Source organism: Haliaeetus leucocephalus, unplaced genomic scaffold, assembly GCF_000737465.1.
Source record: "Haliaeetus leucocephalus isolate CR32 unplaced genomic scaffold, Haliaeetus_leucocephalus-4.0 Scaffold730, whole genome shotgun sequence".
Taxonomy (NCBI): domain Eukaryota; kingdom Metazoa; phylum Chordata; class Aves; order Accipitriformes; family Accipitridae; genus Haliaeetus; species Haliaeetus leucocephalus.
Window position 1 is genome coordinate 328482 of NW_010973166.1, and position 15949 is coordinate 344430.

Consider the following 15949-nt stretch of genomic DNA (forward strand, 5'->3'; position numbering starts at 1 on the left):
CAGCTCAACCCTGCTGTGACCTTAAAAAAAAAAAAGACAGGTTTTCAACAGTACTTGGGCTGGGCTCAGAGCAGCCAACAGTTTGGAGAGCTTATTGTTTTGAAGTAGAGAAAAATAAATGACAAAGAGGATAAATATTACCGGGAGAAGGGAGCCACTGACATTCCAGTTGTAGAGTCTCAGTTTCAACATTTTTCCAAGGGTAACAACACTGAGGTTTGCATCTCTGTCCCCATTGCTCAGAGAATTCTATTGTTTGCAATGTTGCACCAAAGGCAGCGATAGCATGGTCAGCCCATGCTGCAAGAAAGCTACAGAGAGGTGGTGGAGGGTCTGGTAGCCCCAGCAGCAAGAAGCAGAGATGGAAGCTCTGGATTTTATTCCACTCTTATCAGGCAGGGCTGGTATGAGCAGTGCAGCTTCACTGCTTCAAGAGCCCCGGGCTTTGTTCGCAATCACTCCCACTGGCTCATGCAGCGCTGGGAAAATGTCACTCCTCCCCTTCCCTCCTATGCTCCAGTTTTTATCCTCTGTAAGCGGAGAACAGTTTTATAGTCCCCGTTTGCAAGTGACAGCGATCCGCACATGAAAGGTTCATGGCCAGTACTGCAGGTGAGTTACGGCATGGAAGAAAAATCACCAATTTTCAACATTTCATCATGTTAACTTCCCAGGAACTTGCAAGCACTCTAATAGACACCTTCAACACACAAATACAATGAATTCAGAACCAAACACCGAGTGTGAAACCCACAATGGAACTGCTAGATATGTCACTCCGCCACTGCAAAACAAACAAACAGCCGCCTACGTTGTACAAAGAACTGATAATGCTACGTGATTCATTTGGGGCATCCTGTCTACTTCACGCAACAGGAGTGCCCAGCCCAGCAAGGATGGAGTTGGTCATGGAGGAACTGGGCATCTCCAGAGCCATCCACCAAGTCAAAGAGCTGCAGCCATGGCCACACGATTGCTGCCACTAACCAGGATGGCGGAAATTACAACGATCTGGAACAAACAACTCCAAAAGCAATCTGTGAGCAAGAACTATCTGCCGAGTGTTTTGTCAAGAAGATCAAAAATGAGCCTTTTCACCCACAGTCCTCAGACAGTGGGCAGTCCACAGAGCAGATTTGCAAGGAGGCACAAATAAGAGCAAATCTGAAGCAGTTGAGACACGCTGGCAAATAATTTGCAAAGAGAAATAAAAGGGGAAAGTTACTGAGTCGTCTCCTTGTTGTGGATTTTTTTTTTTATCCTGTCCGGCTGGCTGTAAGAGGAGTCATTATTCCCTGTAACACCAGGGGATACGGCACACCAGACGCGCGTCTCTTGTCAGGAAGCTTGTTTGCAAAGGGCTTGGAGGCCCTCCGCAGAAAGGTGGTACAGCAGAGCAAGGCAGAGAGGCACTCATTGAATATGGATGCCCACCTGGCTGCTGAATATAGATGAAGATCTCAAAGGCTCCTTTGCTTCACTCATGTTCAAATACCACGTCGATGACACAAGAGCTTCCCCAGAACAAAGCGACAAGGCATTTCTTGCCAAACGTGGCCCAACCAGTGTGCATCCCATGATGGTGCTGGGGGACCTGGCAGGAGGCATCACAGCCCCCCTCCCCATTACACCCACACCTCCATTCAAAAGCGGTTCCAGCTAGTGAATCCCAAAAACACAATGGGCGCAACCATTTTACATCTCATCTGAGCCATTCCCTGAGATGCTACAACCATTAAAGAAAAAAACCAACAACGATGCTTCCAGGCTTTCACACTTCCAATGCAATATTTCTCAGGCATGTTTGTTGGCACCTTGCTGTCCCTCACAATCTCCCCACAAGCCTTCCTGCATTGTGGAGACATGTCTCCCCACTTTCCCATCCATAAACCACCTACCTCTGAGACATTAATCCTCTTCCCAGTGTTTTTGGCTTCAAACCACCTGATCCAACTCGAGTGCACGGGGCCCAGGTTTTGCGTAGAGCCAGCAAAAAAAAACCCTGCCTCCATTGAAAATGTACACTTGTTCCTTCAACGCCCGTATTATTAATTGCTATAAAACTTAATTTTATTCATCATTTGTTATGCCTCAAAATTGGATGGGAAAGAAATTCAAATTAAGTGAAGTGAAAAGATTTCAGAGATGGTACAGAAGGCTCCTGAAGGAGCTGAAGAAAACTCTCCGGAGACTGGGAACGCAGCGTTAACCCAACCTGAAAGAAAGAAGATCTTAAGACAAAGAAATCTTGCCAAATTGATCCTTTAATTATAACATTAGTCGTTTCTTTCAAAGGCTTAGTGCAAGAGCTGGGGGTGGGGGGCAGAAAAGACTTAAAGGGAGAAAAGACTTAACATCACCAGGATGAGTGGAAGCAATTAGGAGGATTTAAATTACTCTCTTGTTTGGTACAAGGCAGATGGATTTCATTTTTCTTGCCATCATGCTCAACTTCTTGCTCTGCCAGCAGCTTCCAGAGGTCTTCTCTGTGGCAGACCCAACGACCCAGCCTTCCCAAGTCAGGCAGCATCCCCTTCCACTCTGCACTCACTCAGCTATTGCTGCGGACCACAAATACCAGTGATTACAGTAGCTTTGTCACCCTGGAAAGGGGCTGGAAATATGAGACCAGTTAGGTGAAAGGAGTCTACCAGCCCTCAACAGGAGGACAGATGCTGCAATGAATGGTGGAGGACAATTGCAAACCAGATTTTATCTGCAGGGGCTGGGGAAAGGGAGATGGAAGAGTCAAAACACATCCCATCTGGTATCAGAAACTCCACATGAGTTCTCAACGTTATACCTCCAAGCACGGCTTATTTTTTATCTTCACTCTTTCATCTTCTTGCTCCCAGCAACAAGATAGACATAAGCCATCTTCGTGCCAGGAGGGGCAAAGCAGGCAGGACCTCTGCAGTGGTTAGGAAAGGACCAGTGGTGAGCTGTGATCGTTACTGGGATGGCATTACTGCCACTGCAGCACCACGCATGCCACAGGTGGCAGGGATGAGGCAGCATGGCCCTTACCAGGTCTCTGCTGCTCTGGAGATGCAGCCTGAACACAGATCCAAATTCTTCTACATGAGAAACTGCTGAGCCAAAAAAAAAAAAAAAAAAAAAAATTCACAAAGAAGGGAGAGCAGACCTTTGCAAATCTCTGGCACAGGGCACATGCAATTTCTGCATCCCTCTGACTCAGAACCAACTGACCACAGGGCATTGCACGCAACGGACCATCAGCCGCAGGGTGGGAGGAGGTCCTGTCCACCCCTCCTGCTCCTCCTGCAGCATGCGAATCTCTCTGTGCATTACAGCTGTTTTCCCTGGGAAGAGGTGCAGAGCTGCAGGTACACCCTGCCCCACCACAGCAGGGTGCTGGATGACACCAACCTCAGGCCACAGGTTAGCAGCTTGCAAGACTTGATATGAGTCTCAGCATCTTCCCGAGCTCCCAAAGCCACCGGCTGCCACGTGGCAGAAAACAAGGCATTTTAGCTGATGCTCCATCCTCGCTTGCTCCCACTGACTCTCTGCTGCCAGGATTATTTCGGTAGCTTCTGTAGCTTTAAAAGCTGAGCAGTCACATCTCCTTGGGCTTCATACCTGCTCTCAAAGAGGAACAGGGCCAATTTTTTTTTTCTTTCCTGCTTTCAGTTAGAATTAATTGATCTGTAATTGCACCCATAGAGGGGGAAAGTTAATAGACACAGTAATAAATGCCAAAGCCCCAGAAGAACTGGCTCTCCAAGCCCCTGCCTGGAGCGACTCCATCTCCTCTTAATAGCGTTGCATGCAATTCCAGTACATGTGTGCGAGTTAGTATTTAGAGAGAAAAACTGAGGAGCCTCGGTATGATGGAAATCATTTCTTTTCCTCTCCCACATACTTTGTGCTTAGGAGCAGATGGATCCAGGCTGTTTACATCACGGAGGTCATGCCTCAGCTTAACAGTTGGGGAACTGACTGTTGGGAGAGATGCGCATTGCTACCAGAAGATTGCTAAATCTGGGCTCCGGCAAACTTCTCATGGTGGCAAGTTAAACATACAAATGTCCTGCTGCAGCCTCTTCAGATTCAGGACCTGCCTCGGGTGTTTGATCGTTTCCCCAAAGAAAACCGCTGCCGAGATGAAGCGAGGGCAGAGAGGCAGTTCTGCAGCAGCTCGTGAGTGTGAACTCTGAGAAGGCTGAAAATCCCGAGCGGACCTCGTTATTCGCCGGTGCAGATGGTGCAGTTTGCAAGCGACGTGGGTCCAGGTTTCTGCAAGCGGGCTACCAGGGCTCGCCGCTCACTGCTGTGCCCCGAGTTAACAGAGTGACCATGATTTCAGCTAACTGGGCATGGCTGCCTGTCTTCCCCCAAAGCAGTGCTGTAACGCTGGGGAAAGGTTTCCTTCGCATGGAGGTGTTTCCATGGAGCTCATCCCCAGAGTGACCTTCCCCTCCCAGCTCAGCCCAGCCATGGGGTGTGCAGGGGGATCCCGCCAGACCCTGCCTGCTCATCCAGCTCCGAGGCTGACAGATGGAAAGGTCACCCTTCCCCTCCCACAGCAGAGCCAAGTGCTCTCTTCCAGCACAAGAGGATTGTGACAAGTGTTAAAAACAATAAAAACTAAGCAAGCAAAGCGGGGAATGAAGCCCTTCTTATTGCACTCAAGGATGTGCATTGTTTGCTTGTAGAAGTACCTCCTCCCGCCTTGCGTCGCACCCCTCCGCGGCTCTGGCAGCAGCTTTGGCAAGAGGATGCCTCACCACCGCTGAGGTACTGCATCCACCGAGCCACAGAGGATGTCTGTGGCCGTGGCCAGGCAGGAGGGCATGTGTGGTGGCCTTGCCATGGGGTGGCAGAGCCCAGCTTGCTGCCTCCACTCACCTCGCTCAGCCCTCCAGGGAGCTGAGCAGTCGCGCTTTTCCCTAGGTATCTGGCACGCCACGAGAGCATCTCCATTGCCAATTAGGCCACCCACCCACTTGCATCCTTCCCCAGTACAAACCCTATTAACGATAAACAAACAGTCGAAATGCCAGCCGGCGCCTGGGAAGAGCCCTAGACAACTGCATCCAATTCGGCGGGTGCGGGAACAGCTGCCTTGCGCAGTCCCGGTACACACAAGCACCGAGCATGGACGAGGGCATGGGCTGGGCATCCCACCAGTCACCCTGTGGTCCTCCTGCCAGTGGCTGCCTTGCAGGCCAGAGCAGTGCTACCTTGCTGCTTCCCCAGGCTGCTCTCAGCATCACACCATCACCAAAAGCCTCAGTGTCCACACGACACACCACATTGGCACAATTCAACACCACAATAAGGGGCTTTTCCAGCTGCCTAGCCCTGAGCTTCCTAACTTTCCTTCTCTGGACTTTTGTAGGAAAGCTCCTGCTTGACACCGACACCCAGTTGGACTTTGCTCAAATCCCCAAGCTGGATGTGGCACAAGAAATTCAAAAGCCACCCAAAACTGCTTGGATGTCTTCATCCTCCATAAGAGCTCCCTCCCTGCAAGGCAGTGTGAAGCCCTTCCTGCAGCCTATCCCTGGAGCCCCTGGACTCAGTCAGACCCCAGACTAAGAGCTGGGGAAATTCAACCCACCAACAGACTCCAAAGCCCAGCCTGCTACTCCAGAAGCACTCCTGAAACCACCACCATCACACCTGAACTCAGGGGGACACTTAGGACAGTGACAGAGAGGACCAGGGCCAGTCTCCACATTGATCCTTACATCTAAGGGCTTTCCACCAGGTGGCCAAACCAGTGCTACAGTGGCTTTTTTTTTTTGCTATGATGGGCAATTAGGAAAAATATTACCTGCTGCTGGGCACGGGGTCCCCACTGCCACCTGTGGCAAGGGCAGAGGAGCCCACATCCCCAGTGTAGGAGAAGGCATGCCCTCTCCTTGCACTAAACCCTGCCACCAGTTGAGGATGTGCTGACGCAACCACAGTTCATTGTCGTGGAGACAAGAAGCCTTTTTCTCTCCAAACCCAGCTTAATGGCTTGGATTAAAACCTCCTTTCCCCTGGAAGAGCGGAACGGGGACAGTCGTGTTGTCCCTATGTCCCTATCTTGTCCACGTGCACCCCAGGCACCCCTACCCTCACCAGTGTGTATCCCCCACTGGCACTGGGCATATCCTCCAGACCATGGCCCGCACAGCATGGGGGTGCCCCGCATCGCTCCCACGCCTGCCCCGAACCCGTCCGAACGCATGCGTGCCACACTCCATCAGCCAGCAAATGTGCACCCCACTACAAACACATTCTGGACTCAAACACATTTCCATAAGGCCCCCCTCCACGTCTCTCTCCGACAGGTCCCAAGCAGCCAGAAGATTGACACTGACCATTTCTTGCAGGTGACCAAAACCATGAGCTCATCAGCAAGGTGATACAACAAGAAAGCATCTTCAAGGCTGCCCCTTTCCTGGCTCCCTGGGGACCAAAGGAACTAAGCAGAGCCAGGGAGCGATCCCTTGCTGTGGGGCAGGCAGGAGTGGAAGACATGGGCGGAATCAGCTACTGGGGTCCGAGGGGGCATGACAGTACCAGGGGCCAACCTCGGGGCTCAGAGACATGCGACGGGCATGGCCTGGAGGGGAAGGATGGCATCTCGCTTACCCCGACAGCACTCCCAGGACAAGGTTGAGGACAAAGAAGGATCCAATGATGATGAGGGGGATGAAGTACAGCCAGTTCCAGGTGGCTCCTAAGGCATCATTGGTCTAGAGGGGAAAGAAAAAACACGTATGACGTTATCTTCAACACCAGCACGCAGGGCAGAGGGAGGGTGCGTTAGCTTCAGCTTGGTGGCGATTCTCCCTCCAGGCTGACCACATCAGGCTCCTTGGGGTGATGTGGCCATGCCTGCTGAGCCTTGATGGGCACCAGGTGCTGCCTGTAAAGGCATGCCTGCAGGGGAGCTCCTGATCAGCGGTGCCTGATGCCCCTCGGCATCCTGCCCCAGCCACACTCTCATCCATGGTCTCCAGCCCTCATCAGGCAGGACCACTCTCCTCTGCCTCCTCCTACCATCCCTACAGGGACGCAGGGGCTGCAAGACAGTTCTATAGTTGGAGGCGCAGGGCCCTGCAGCCCAAAATTGGGGTGCTGAGGGTGCGGGGGCCACCCTGAGTGTACCTCCCCCAGCAGCTTGATTCAGTGCTCCCCTGCGCATCCCACCAAGACAGGGCAAAGCAGCCCCGCAGCAGCGGTACCTGCCGAGCACAGCACAGGTTAAGAGGGAAAGATTTATAAGGTGCCTTAGAGCCAGAGAAGCTGGTGGCTAAAGAAGAGGCAGCCGATGCTTGTGTTTCCATGCACGGCGGGAAAGGGGCTGGTGCAGGCAAGCCCCACACCTTCAAATGGGCATTTTGCTGATGGCATCATTGCTAATACCTTGCAGCCATCCTCCCGCCCCAGATGCGTTACCCCAACCCCAAGGAGCTGAGAGCGGAAGGGAGCTCTAACCGCAGGGCAAAGCCCGACAGCTAAAAAGCCTGCTGGCAAGCCCTGCTCAATACCTCCAGACATTTATTCACTGAGGCTTTTAATAAAGCAGTGCCCCTCTGTACCTCACAGCCACTTCCCAGGCCCCATTTGTCCTCCGGTGTCAGGCACGGCGCACATGACACCGGGCTGGAGGGTGATGCGGCAGAACGTGACTGTCTGGAGGAGGTGGTATCAATCTTGTTGCAATGAAAGACTCTTTCTCTTCTCTCTCTCTTCCCCCCTCTCCCCATGCTAATTAAGCCCTCATCTTCATCTGAGTCATTGGCACCACGTCTCCCGGTCGGCCAGTGCAGGAGCCAAGATGAGGCTCTACAAGGGGAGAAGCTCATCTCCGAGGGGGGAGAGAAAGCCACCGTGCTGGAGTCTTCCTCCAGTGACCAAGGTGCCAGCAGGAACCTCAGCTGGGTGTCCCCACCACCCCGACACTGAGCCCAAGGCAGGGTAAGGGTGACGCCAGCACCTCCTGCTGCAGGCACTGACCGCAGCACCGGGAGAGGGATGCCGCGGGCAGAGACCCCAGTGCGGAGGAACGCCTGGCTCACAGCAGCAATAGGGATTTTGAGGTTGGGGAAAGCATCTGGAAGGACTCGCTGCCCTCCTCCTTCAGCAGCGGGGGAACCATGTGTGTCTTCTTGAGGTCCTGCCCTTTCAAGAGCCCTGGTCCACCACCAGCCCCTTTCCTCAGGGCCATGGGAGAAGCGAGTGCAGGGAGGTGGGAATGATGCATGGGGATCCCACACAGCCAACATTTATCACCACCCTCAAGAGACACCCAGGCCACCATGCTCTGCTCTAACAGCACTGTTTGCCATGGCATTAGTCTTCAAGGCTTTGTGCACCCCTCAGCCCAAGCTTGGCTGGTCTTCAGCCCCCTGCCAAGATGCCATTGGATACCTGCCACCCGTGCCAGGATCGCTCGCCTTTGAAACTGCCCAAAAACCATGGGCTTTCCCCAAGGTCCTTAGCACAGAGGATGCAAAACAGATGAGCTCATTTCCTACAGGTGAAGAAGGCATCTTCCAGCAATGCTCAGCAGGAGATGGAGTGGGAGACGGGGATTATCAGCCAGCAATGCCAGCAGCAGCACCCGGATCACCTCTTCCCACAGTGTTTTGTGGACACAGCCAAAGCTGGTGGCACTGGGGATTTGCAGCCGGGAAACCTGAGGCAGGGGCTGGCAGCACCCCGATGGGACAGGCTGTCTGCGATCCCGACTTCCATGTGCATTTGGGTACCCAGCTGCCATAGGGGTGGAGATAAAGGGGATTAGACAGGTTTTAGGGTTTGGGGGGGGTTACATGTCTGGCACCACTAGCAGCCAGCAGCTCCAGGAGGGGCACTGCTGAGGCAGGGGAGGGGATGGGGAGCTGTGGCCATGGACCCTATGTACCCAAGGACACACCACTGGCCAAAGCAAGCTCAGGGGTGGTCCCAGCCACCCAGGACAATGCCAGCAGCCCCAGGAACAGTCCTGCTCTGAGCAGCCACATGGGTCCCTTGGCCAGTGCCAGTTTTGCTGCAGCCCCCCCAGCCCCAAGATGAAATTTCCCAGTGCACATCCCAACGCTCCCTACAAAATCAGGAGCTGGTGATGTCCAGTCAGGCTGCAGCAGCTTCAGCCTGTCAGCTGGTACCTGCTCGGCCACTCCGACTGCCAAAATTTGCCCTTGTATTCCCCAAGTTGCTGGAAGAATTGCTCCAGTACCTTTGCAGCACCTAGGCTGCAGAGGTCCCAGCCGGGGGGGCAAAGGGGCTTGTTTGGGAAACATGAGGGGCTTGGCATTTCACAGGCTCTGCATCTTCCCCTGCTTCTCTAGTCTGTGGAGGAGAGCATGACCACAAAGCATCCAGCGCAGCAGGACACGAGCACACAGAACAGCGTGTGTGCATACACACACAGAGAAGTGGATGTATTCCCATCTCTCCGCTCCCAAAGCTGAAGCATGTCTGCCCAGGAAACCAAAGGACCTGCCATGCCTGGCCATGTGTCTTGTCAGCCCCAATGCTCTGACACACACCGTGGTCCCCAGCTGGAGGCCAGTGGTTTGCCTGGAGGGAGGACATGGACTGCCAGGGTCTCAGAGAGTTGCTGAGTCCAGACCCCCTTGTGTCACACTATGTCCCCCAGATTATGTCAGCTCTACCTTAAAAACTCACTCTTCCCACCAGAAGGCTCCTCAAGCAGACGCTCTAATGACTGCTCTAATTTTCAGCCTAAATTTATTTGTGGTCATTTTATGTACCACTCTGTTCTTTTGTCAGCATTGGCCTTTGGCTGAAATAACTCCTCTCCTTCCCGTTTCCCATCCTGATGTATTTATAGATAGCTATCATGGCCATCCCCAGACTCTCCATTGCTAGCCATGACTGTCTCTCCCTCCTCACTTTATCTTAGTAGCCCCTTCCCTGCTCCAGTCCAGGCTCAGTTCATCTTCCCTGGACACAGGAGACCCAAGTAGAGCAATTCTGATGGGTCCCACTCCATCCCTGCATGATGCTACCGAGACTTTGCCATCCTGCCTACAAACCTCCCTCCTCCTCCAGGGCACCGCTGGCCTGCGGTCACCCTGCGGTCACTCGCTCATCCCTTCCTCCTCCACACTGCTACTTCCCAATCAGCAAGACCTGGGCTCCTAGGAGATATCTTTACTGTTCCTCAACAAGCACATGGTTTTCCATTTCTCACTGCATCCCACATCTCTTCCTCCAGCCCTCAAACTCCTCTAGCCTGGGATGGCAGCCTCCGTACCCTCAGCTCCATGAAGGCAGCTGATGCTGGAAGCAGGAAAGCCCATGACTCATCCTCGAGGAGCCCCACCGGTCGCCGCCAGCCACTATGTCCCCTCAATGCCACCCAGCTCCATCCCTACACTGCTCCCTTCCCTGCCAGCCTCACAGAGCTCCTCTTCTCCTTCCCCTCTTCTCCTCTTCATTAACACTTTCCCATAGCAAAAGCTTTACTACAAAAAGCAGTTCTACACATTTTCAGGTCTCCGATGCCAGGCTAGCCCGGCGTGACCTACCTTTGGCAAACCCATGATTCATTTTCCTCTTTTGCCTTCCAAATCTGTTCTGAAATGGCATGCGATTGAGGTCAGGCTTACAGTCCTATTCCTGCCTGCCTTACTTTTTTTCCCCTCCTCCCCCCGCTTTTAAATATAGGCATCGCATTCGCTATTCTCCAGTCAGATGGTGCCTCCCCCAACTCGATGGAGTTGTTAAAAATACTTGTTACCAGACCTGCCATTTCATGTGCCAGCTCCCTCCAGGCATGGGGAGGGGGAAACCATCCTGAGTGCCGGGCTGATGGGTGCAATGGTCTCAGCGCTTGGCTTCCACATTGGCTGCGCTCATGGCCGTGTCCTTGTTCCTGCTATCCAGCCTTTTGTTGCCTCTGTCTTTGTGTTGACCAATAGCCAGGCTGAAATATCCATCCGTGCCCAAATCTCCCCAGCCATCACTTCACCGTGCTTTGCTTCCATCTGCAGAGGTGGGGAACTGCTCACCACCCCTTTGAGCATCCTTCATGAGGTCTGTGTCAACATGACTTTTGGTGGCTCCCATAGCACTTCCCAACTTCTTTGGCACCAAGACATAGTTATCTTGACTGAGCAGCGCCTTTTCCAATCCCTTTGGGGCATCATTTGTTCTTAATATCCCTCTGTAGGCAGTGGTTCATCACCTTGGTCTACTGTGCCTTTCCATAGGTTTTTTCCCCCTTTGCAGGAGGTCGTCATGTGCAGAAGTCAGCATAGATGCCGGGAGTTTAATCCCCAAATTACACAGACACTGTAATTCCTTTAATGATGAAATTTCTAGCTCCTGTCCCTGGCTCCCTGTGGACCAGACCAGGTCCCATCGCTCACCCAAGCCCTTTGGGAAATGGAGGAGCTACCTGATGCCTGATCTTTGCTGCTTCTTCCATTACCTTTAAGACAACCACTTTTACATTACACACCCCACCAGCCTAAACCACCACCACCCAAACTCTCTCATGGCCACAAGACCAAGAAACACTTTTGCTACTGCCTCCAGGCATACCTGAGACACCAACACAACCAATATGAGCTTGTTGGTGAAGACTAAAGAGCCACAGTTTCCCCAAGGGACTAATGCACCCAAGGGTGTTTCTCATGCCAAGGCGTCGGTGGAGACTCCCAGCCGGAGCTGAACCACCACGTTCACATCTTGGACACAACCCGTCCTGATGTCAGCAAAGCCTCCAATCCTATAAATGACACCACCAAAGCATGGGAGCAGGACCCGCATGGGCTAATGGAGCCGGCACGGCATGTCCCTACCCGGTGAAGGAGCCCTCATCAGCTCCTGCTTCTCAACCCCTGGCACAGGGTTATTCTTTCAGCAGCTCTTGTGTTGGTTTTTTGGGTTTGCTTTTTTTTTTTTTCAAAGGGCGGGAAAAGGCACAGGGAGCTGCAAAAGCAGGTCTCACTCGGGGGGCCAGAAATCTAAAGAAATCTAAATATATACCCGAGTCGAATGCAAAGCACAAGCTCGCAGCCCACACGTACCCTCCCTCAGGCTGCACTCGCATGGGAAACTTTAGGATTTCTTTGCTATAGGGGAAGGGGGGGGGGGGACACACAAAAAACCACAAAAATTCAATCTCTCCTACCTAAAAATAAACAGAAAGCATGTTCTGCCTGTGCAGGGTGCCTTTAATAGCCACTCATTGCCCACCAGCTTGAGGAGGGGAGCCGGGGACCGAGCCTGTGGGCACCCAACTCATTTGGGGAGCAGCAGGACATGGGGAGCCACTGGACTTCATTCACACAACAATCCCCCCTTGTTGATTCTCCAGTGTCTCCTAACAGGGCTGGTCTCCCACTTCAGGCTTTCCCTGGAGATGAGGGGAGCTTTCTGCCCCTTTCCAGCAGGAGATGTGTCCTGGAGACCTCTGCATCCAGCTTGGCCAACATCAACGGCACACACCGATGCCCTGTAGGCAGTCAGGTCCCCTCTCAAAATCCATCTGCATTAGGAGAGAGTTTCTGTGGCTTCTGTTTGAAACCAGACCAAAACGGCATATAATTAGATTGGGGTAATATACATTCATTACTGTAACCAACTGGCTGTGACGTGCTCGAGGGATACAGCAGCGCTGCGCTACGGGGGCGGGGGGGAAATCCACGGGACCTCCAGCAGCATGGGTGGCCCCATCCTGCTCTCATCACGGCTCTCTGCCAGGGATATCCCACCCCACGGAGAGCTCCTACAGGGACCCACGGCTTTGCCTGCATTGCAGGCAGGCTTTACCAGGGTGACCAAACCATCACAACCACCGTGACTGGGCAGGAGAGGTCTGTCTGTGCCCCCTGGCTCCAAACCTAGCGAAGGGGTTTGGGGGTGATGGGGAAAGCCAGGATCTCAGAAGGCTTTGCCCTGGCTGCTGTGCTTGCCTTCTCCAGCACTCCTCAGGGGCTTGCTGCCTGACATGGGGGCAGAGCAGACCTGCGGGGACAGCGGGTGCAAAACCACCACAGCTTCCATGATTTGTATGCCAAATCCTTGGCTCGGCAAGTCCCGATGGTCTTTGCCTGGTGGTGACACTCACTGTGTCCCTGCCACGGCTGATGCCATCCCCATAGCATCACCTCCTCGGTCCCTGACCTGCTCTTCCCTGCAAACCACTGCTGCATCTAGCTGAGAAACACATGCAGACCAGAAGGAACAGCCTCAAAATCTCCATACCCCAGCAAAAAGGAGGGGAAAAAAAAATTCAAAAAAATACCTTACAGCAGATTCCTTGGCCTAACCAGTTCCCTCAAGACCTTGACACCCGCTGCTGCTCTCCTCAGCGCAGTAACAGATCTCTTTCTTCCCTTTAATAGCAGTAATTTGGTCTCCTGCATGCAGGGCCATGCTTCACTCCCTGCCAGCCCTGCCTGGTATCCATCAGCGACCCCGGTGCTGGACAAGATCTGAATGAAAATGCTCTGCTTTCCCAAATCAGGTTAATGAGGAAATTGGTACATTTCCTTTGCAGGGCCAGGGCTGGCCTGCAGCGGGACGCATCCTGCCATGGCCACCTCCTGCCCGATGCCCTGCCTGCAGCACTGCCTATCGCTGGCCCCGGGTGCTCTGGGGTGCCAGGGGCAGGCAGCAGGCAGGAGTCCCTACAGAGGGGTGCACGAAGCTCAGCAAAGCCCGAGGCGCATGGGAACGCTTGTGCCTGTGCATGTGTAGGGAAGGGGAAGGAGTGGGGAAACAGGAAAAAAACCAATATATTTCATTTTTCTGTTTTCTAAATGGAATGCAAAAAATGCATTGCTAGAAGTGGTACTAAAAATCGCGTGTTTTCAAAACATTTAATTTGGGCACAGAGACCCGTTCTTGCTCTGTTCTGCTCTGATCCACCAAGAAATCACACCCAGATGCCCCAGCATCGATCTGCAGACCCTGTCCCCAGGCATGCCTCCTCTTCCTCCTCCTCTCCCCGCAGCCATCCCTCGCTGTGACCCCCCCTTCTGCCCCCACCTCTGCTCCCGAACCCCCGCTTTCCCCCTGCCCGGACACCTCCTGAGCCTTCCCCAGCCCCAGATGAAGGCACCCCCCCAAACTGCCCCGCCAGCAAGATGAACTTTTCCTGATGGAGTATTTGCAAAGCTCTGCAGCCTTCGTTAGACCCAGCGCTCGGCTAAGGCAGCGCCAACGTTCCCAGAGCAGATCCTCGGCATCAGGCTCGGACACGTGCCAGTACCTCTGCCTCTCTGGTTGGACCCGGAGCCTGCACCCTGCAGCAGGGCACAGTTTTCATGGGATCAGCTTTGGGGTTGTTTTTTCAATGGGGCTTGGTGATTGTCAGACTGGATCCCTGCTTTTTTTCGAGCATGCTGCAAGCCCACAGAGGCAGCTTGGGCCCCATATGTTTCCTAAATGCAGGAACGTCCCCAGCTCCAGCTGCGATGCTCTGGGGCAACAGACCCATGCGCAACCTCACTCAAGGACCCCAATTCACCCCAATACTCCCACAATCCAGCCCTGATGCAGAACAGCACGTGCACCAACGCACAGGGACGGAAACAGGTTTGCAAAGCCTCGCCGGTACAATTTCCAGAACCAAACCCGCTAATGAAATTACAGACCCTGGGCTTAATGAAGCTGAGCAGCGGGGGCCAGGCAGCACCGAGACCCTCTGCCACCTCCTCTCCTTGAGCCTGGAGTTGTTGGGCAGTGCCAGAGCATCGGTGCCTCCGCCGGCCCCTCGGCTCCCCGAATCCTGCCGGCAGACGGTCTAGGAGTGAGACTTTCCCGTGCGGGCAGGGAGGAGGGTGTGGGCAGGGAGCTTTTGACAGAACATGCCTGCAAAGCTGGGGATCCAGCAGACTCGGTTTGTTTCTTGCTGTGTCATTTCAGCACACACACAGAGGGAAAAGGGGGGGCGGGGGGGCAGGAACATTTGGCAAGCTGGCAAGGGTCTGGCTTTGCTGAGTGTGGAGAAAGAACCGTCTCTTCCAAAGGGAGAAGAGGGTAAAGCAGGCTCGCTGCCACATACGTGCCCGTCGGGGATGGGCTCCAGCACCCACGGCTAGCAGCACGTGAGCTGCCAGCTCGGGCACCAACAGGAGCCATTTGGGGAAAACCAGCTCGTTTCCTGAAAAGTTAGGAAGGTTTTAAACCTTTGGAGTGGAACTTGAAGTCTCTCTGAAGTCCTCACTTAAAAGACTCAGCATTTAACGTTTCGGAGGAAGAAGCAGGAAGGAGCTCTGTCCTGCAGTGCCACGAGTGCCAGGGACTTTTTGGCAGCCCCCATCCCCCCCCCAGCACACAGCACACCCTGCTTTGCCTGCACGGCCGGGAGCCACCAGGAATAGCTACAGAGGCATTAAGATCTGTACTTGCTACCGAGCTGCTAAGAGCACTGGGTGTTGATTAAATTTTCATACCTCCCTGACAGGATATTTTTTGTGTTGTGTTTTAATTTAAAACACACAAGAAGGGACTCCTTTTCCCTTTGCAAGCATTCCAGCTTGAGAGCCTGGCATCGTCCCAGGGCACAGAGGGCTAAAAAGCCAAGTGGTTTCCCTCTTTCGCCATCCCTCCCATCCCCTCCGCTCTCCAGCCTCTCCCTTCTCCTCCTCCTCCTCCTCCTCCTTTCCCCAGAGATCATCTCTAGCCAGCGCCGCTCCTTGCTGGGAGCCCACTGTCACCCATCACACTCCCAGCTTCACCCTCCCCAGTGCCCAAAGGAGCAGCAGGGCAGGCTCAGTCCCTAGCTGTGGGACCACTGCTGTACTGAGCTCCTCCAGTGCTCTGCCCATCACCGTGGTGTCAGGGCAGGTGCTGTTTTGGAGTCTTTGCACCACTGGCCCTTGCTGCAGAGTCCCTGCGACCCTCAGCATGTGGCCAGCACCACTGTAGCTCTCATTTTGGGAGCAGGAACCCCAGGGGACAGGCATTGATGTCCAAAGGAGCTGCAGCAGCTCCT

The 15949-nt window shown here is 53.7% G+C and overlaps 1 protein-coding gene across 1 annotated transcript in view; it reads right to left on the bottom strand.

The window, feature by feature from the left end:
• Positions 1 to 15949, bottom strand: part of CACNA1E (calcium channel, voltage-dependent, R type, alpha 1E subunit) — a 171774-nt gene that overhangs the window by 53417 nt on the left and 102408 nt on the right. Inside the window, exon 9 of the mRNA XM_010580622.1 lies at positions 6613 to 6716. Within this exon, the coding sequence (XP_010578924.1) occupies positions 6613 to 6716 (104 nt within the window). The remainder of the gene's footprint in view (positions 1 to 6612; positions 6717 to 15949) is intronic.